The sequence below is a fragment of the Pundamilia nyererei genome, unplaced genomic scaffold (genome assembly GCF_000239375.1).
Source record: "Pundamilia nyererei isolate P.nyererei 1_Seehausen unplaced genomic scaffold, PunNye1.0 scaffold00068, whole genome shotgun sequence".
NCBI lineage: Eukaryota > Metazoa > Chordata > Actinopteri > Cichliformes > Cichlidae > Pundamilia > Pundamilia nyererei.
In genome coordinates this window covers 1,741,877-1,747,669 of record NW_005187469.1, presented here as the reverse complement: position 1 = coordinate 1,747,669, position 5,793 = coordinate 1,741,877, and the positions used below count along the sequence as shown (strand labels likewise).

The 5,793-nt window shown below is 35.6% G+C and overlaps 1 protein-coding gene across 1 annotated transcript in view; it reads right to left on the bottom strand.

Moving 5' to 3' along the window:
* Positions 1-4,212: 4,212 nt before the first annotated feature.
* The window catches only part of LOC102195980 (CD209 antigen-like protein A), a 2,950-nt gene continuing 1,369 nt past the window's right edge, over positions 4,213-5,793 (bottom strand). The window contains exons 2-6 of the mRNA XM_005736335.2: positions 5,232-5,321; positions 4,962-5,048; positions 4,722-4,864; positions 4,519-4,619; positions 4,213-4,354 (exon numbers count right to left, since the gene is read on the bottom strand). Of these exons, the coding sequence (XP_005736392.2) occupies positions 4,213-4,354; positions 4,519-4,619; positions 4,722-4,864; positions 4,962-5,048; positions 5,232-5,321 (563 nt within the window). The remainder of the gene's footprint in view (positions 4,355-4,518; positions 4,620-4,721; positions 4,865-4,961; positions 5,049-5,231; positions 5,322-5,793) is intronic.

The window sequence follows — 5,793 nt, the reverse complement described above, 5'->3', positions numbered from 1 at the left end:
TTTCAGTAGTGTGTGTGAGAGTGTTTCAGTAATAATGTCCCTCACGCACCTCATACTGTTTTCCTTCTCTAACCCTAACCGGTCGCAGCAGATGGCCGCCCATCCCTGAGCCTGGTTCTGTCGGAGGTTTCTTCCTGTTAAAAGGGAGTTTTTCCTTCCGACTGTCGCCAAAGTGCTTGTTGGGTTTTTCTCTGTATCTATTATTGTACAATCTACTGTACAATAGGCGACCGTTGTTGTGATTTTGCGCTATATATAAAAAATATATATACAGGGCTCTAGAGTGCGACCAAATTTTTCAATGGTGCGACTAAAAAAAATCTTATTTCGCACCGGTGCGACCAACTGTTCAAGTAACAAAAAATAAATAAATAAAAAATACTCTGCAACTCTGAAAGTTTCCGTGTGGTCAACAGCAGACACACATTGAGCCCCTGTTGTGGTCTAAACCAATCAGAGACAGTCAGAGGCGGGAGCTCTCTGAGTGGTCGTGGTCTAGATATTCATGTAGTCCGTGTGTACATTTGAAAGTGCAGGGCGGGCGGAGGGAAAGAGGTGAGTAGCTTGAATAAAGCGATATTGATAATTTAAATCCTGAATCGACTTTTAAATATAAATGTGTTTTGCCAGAAACGCCATAATCTCAGGTTAAAGCTCAGAAAACTTTTTCAACAACCACCAAACAGTAAATGAGAGCAGGTACATGGATTCCACACAAAGACGTAAACACACGCGGACCCAATGCATCAGAATCAGCTTTCTCTTTCTCGGCTTTCTCACCCGGCGGCACGTACATGGCCTTTGGGGCTGAAAGCCGACAGCTCACTGATTCTGATGCGTTGGGTCCGTGCTGTGTTTATGTGTTCTTTTACGCTAGATTCTGAGCTGCAGGTTTTGTCTCTCTCCAACCAAAATTCACTGAATCAGCAGCAAACTACTCTTCACATTTGATAAACATCGTCATGAATTCCCTCTTACTTTTGCTGTTTTGCCTCCACCACAATAAAAATCACCCTTCATGCACAGCTCTCTCTCTTGCTCTCTCTCTGTGTACTTCAAGAACAGTTTCCCATCTCAAATCTGTTTTCTGCATTATCCATTCGCTTATTATCCACCAGTCTACCGTTGTTTACAGCACTGTTGGCCGCTGTCTTTTTTTTTCTTTTTTTACTTAATGACCTCGGACAAGAAAGACTAATTTCTGCTGTTCAATACTGAAGACATTTAAACTTCTTAAAACTATGCAAAATTGCAGAATATCGCAGAATATTTTTAAGGTTATCTGCTATAAAAAGCCAGGCCAGGACAATCTCCTTCATGTGAAAAACGGGATGGACCTTCATAGCCGTTGGAAGCCGTAGACGATAACCGGGTTGTTTATTTACTCATGGCTGCAAAGTTTCTTCATCCAAGTATTAAAAACAATCTTTATATTTAAATGTATCTTTGTTTTTCCCATTAACACTGTAAGGAATTTTGAAGTCATTCAACAAATATGTAGGGCTCTTTCTTCCATTTGCATAATATCTATAAAATTAGAAACATCCTGTCTCAGAGTGACGCTGAAAAACTGGTTCATGCATTTACTTCTTCTATGTTTGACTACTGTAATTCATCATTATCAGGATGTCCTATAAACTTCCTGAAAAGTGTTTGATTTGATCCAAACTGCTGCAGCAAGAGTACTGACCGGGAATAGAAAGAGAGAGCATATTTATCATGTGTTGGCTTCCCTTCATTGGCTCCCTGTTAAATCCAGCATTTAGTGTTTCTTCTTTAGTCACTTTTCCAACCCACTATGTGTTTATACACTTCTCTGTATTTAATTATTAGTTATTATTAATCTCTGGCTCTCTTTCAGAGCAAGTATTTTGTCCTGTTTTTCTCCCCTCACCCCAACTGGTGGCGGCAGATGGTCGCCCCTCCCTGAGCCTGGTACTGTTGGAGGTTTTTTCCCATTAAAAGGGAATTTTTCCTTCCTACTGTTGCCAACAATACTACACTCAAAAGGATGTAACAATGGCAGTTTATTTGACTTATGATTACAGTTATCACTTTTTGAACACTTTTGTACAATTCAGTGTTTAAATAATGGTGCAAGTAATGGTCAAGTTGCAGATTTCAGCATCAGTGATGTTGAGATCTGAAACTTGACATGACAAACATACACCCTAAGACTATCTTTAGGATAAAGAACAACCAGTTCTAGAAGTGATGATGTGGCACAAACAGTACAGATGTCAACATCAGAGGTGTACTTATAAGTGACTTAGGAGTGAGCAATGAATATACCAGATGCCCTTTATCCATTCATTCTCCTTTTGTATGGACATTGCTTGTGGTGTAAACTGTCCAAAGTATTAATACTCTTTGCTGACGATACAAACATCTTCTGCTCTGGTGATGATGTGCAGAATTTATTGGAGGATACAACTAATGAAATAAGTAAAGTGAAGTTCTGGCTTGATAAAAACAAATTATCATTAAATTTGAATAAATCTAAACTTATGTCATTTGGAAATAGTAGTTTAAATACTAATGCTAAGATTCAAATAAATGGTGTTGATATTGAAAGAGTCAGTGAAAATAAATTTCTGGGGGTAATAATAGATGAAAAACTTAACTGGAGGCCTCACGTAAGATACATTCATTCCAAAGTATCACAAAGCATTGCAATACTAAACAAGGCAAAGCAGGTATTAGACAGAACATCACTTCATATTCTCTACTGTTCACTGATTTCACCATACATAAGCTATTGTGCAGAGGTCTGGGGCAACAACTATAAAACCACATTGCCTTCACTTTTTACTCTTCAAAAAAAGCAGTTCGAATCATCCACAGTGCAGGTTATAGGGAACATACAAACTCACTATTTTTGCAGTCTGAAATATTGAAAATTGTCGATCTAGTGAAATTCCAAACAGCACAAATTCTATTCAAAGCAAAAAATAAAGAACTGCCAGGTAATATTCAGAGTATGTTTTTTTGAAAGAAGTTATAATTTAAGGGGTTTTTTGTAACTTCAAAACAGGGAAGGTGCGTACTACAAGAAAAAGCTTTTGTGTTACTGTGCATGGAGTGAAACTGTGGAACAGTTTGAATATGGAATTAAAGCAATGTCCAAACATAAAACAGTTCAAAAAGAGATATAAAAATGTGATATTCTCGAACTATAAAGACAAGGGAAATATTGAAATTAAGTGAATATCTCTATTTAAAAAAATTCATGATGTGATATTATAGTATATATTATATCAGAAATCTGTACCTGTATACCTGTATATTGTTTGCATGTTTGAAATAAATTAACAAACAAACAAACAAACAATAAAGGCTTATATCCATACTAAGAATATGCTCGCTTGTACTTATTTACATTTAGAATCACCAACCTAATTAACGTAACCACATGCATGCCTTCTGGCTGTGAGAATTCTGAGTACCTGTACATGATTACCTGTTGTAATGCTATGTGTGCTGTTTTCATAATTCTGTAGATCATTAAACATAAACAGATGTTGCATGTAAAATGGCAATGGGTTTTTTAATAAGAAAAAGCGATTCCAGGCCTTTTAATGAAGTATATGTGGTAATAACAAAATGGCACTGAATACAAGCAGTCAGACAACCTCACATCATTCTTTCTACAAATAATTTGGTTTTTTTCTGGCACCCTTAAAAAATGGTAACTGTGACAATCTTCCACATGGGTATTTGCATTTTTCTCATTTAGTTTCCAAACTATTGAAGTCATTTACTTGTTTTCCAGTAACCAGGCTCATGTTGTCACACATAACTCGAGAAACAGTTCTTGCTGTTATAATGTAATGAATAAAGTATTTTTGATATTATTTGCAAACACACATGATTATGTTTGCTTAAAGTAGATCAGTGCTGCCAACACATGTATGAAGAGTCTTTGTACATGTGTTGCACAAAGACACAGTGGGACAGAGGTATATTTTATATGTATAAAAAGAAGATAATCACATAATTTGAACAGTATTTAAATATTTTTCTATGTATGACATACAGACAACAGACTGCACACCAACTTTATAAACAAAGTATTATGTTAGTTGTCTTTTCTTCTGCGTCTCTGCTTTCACTTAAAATCAGCTGACTACCTGAAATGAATGGTGATATTATATGACTATATATATTTGTCATGATTTTACATCTTAATATTTTCTGGTGGTTTAATTATCTCTACATTTTTCTTTCACAAATCCAGACATTTTTTCTGCCACATGGTGTATCATTCCAGGAGTTTTCTCTTTCATAGTAATAGATTTCTCCACAATCTTCATCATTTCCTCCATAACTGTTAGGCTCGTCGGTGTTCCAGAAGCTGAACACAAAAAATACGAAAAAAGACTAACAATTTTATACTGACACTGAAGTCATGGTATACTGATCTAACAAACAAAACTTTACACCTACACTTTATCTTAAAATGCAAGTTACCAATAATAATTTATGAAAGAGTCATGCAACAAACATAAAGTGTGAAACCTGATGGTAGGTGTAGTCCCATCCACCCATTTCCATGTCTGTTCTTTTTCGGCGTCAGTCAGTCCAATCCATGTCCGACTTTTAAACTCTCTTATGAAGTTCTTATTCACAGAAAAAGAAATAAAGAATAACATTAAATACATCTGAGTTTTACACTTTTGTCTTTGTGTCTCAGAAACAGATTTTGCTCCTATATACTGTACCTGTTCCTCTCTGCTGTTGATAATCACCAGGTCTGCCCCTCTCTGCAGACAGTCCTCTCTGCTGTCTTTCCAGGTGTTTTTAGTAGATGAAACGTAATATAAACTGTGTTTGAAGTATATCCATCCTTGTTGGATATAGCAAGCTGCAAAGGACAGTAAAACTGAACCTTCAAAATTATGCTCAAGAAAATAACAAACAGTAATGTTAATAATGATAATACTGTTTAGCGTTACACTCACCTAATTCATTCATTTTAATGTCTTCTTCTTTAGTCAAGTTTTTAATAATGGCCTCACAATCTGGTGTTTTTGTTGTATCAGAACTGTCTGTAAGAGCAAACATTTCCTTAAGTAACTACACCACCAGAGTGCCACATGAATGAACCTGATTCAAGTTAAATTCATTACAATTCTTCAAACTGTAACGGTAATTCTGTGTCATTTCTATTCTTATATTATTCAGATGGTGAATTTATGGTCACATTACAAAGAAAATGTAAGTTGACTCACAAAAAGCCAGTCGCAGTGAAATGTTGAGTGTAGCTTGAAGAATACACAGAAGTGCAAAGCTCAAAGCAACCAGTCTGCAGAGTTTTCTTTCTGTGTGCAGGAACATGTAAGAAAATTACATTTATTGTCATTATATAAGAATGTACAACGAAAATTATGGTGCACTGCCAGGATATGGACTCATGCATAATAATAATAATAATAATAATAATAATAATATAAACAACAACAGGAGAATAAAAAAATGCATGGAGGGGTAAATAAAGAGAAAGTAGAAATGATAAACATGTTACATAATAAATATCTTATACATAAAAAAACTGTCTTTAGTGGTTTTTGAGTTCAGTGTGGTTACAGTGGTAGGGTAAGAACTGTTCAGGAATCGTTTGGTGTGACTTTTTATGCATCTGTATCTCTTACCAGATGTGTATTAGCAGACTGATAAAAGAGCATTAGCTGGTGTGCTAAACCATAAAGATTGCACAGAGCACAGGCTAAAAACAGCCTCTCAGAAATGTATATTTAAAGATGAAATGTTGACTGCATTCATTTCCTGGTTTGT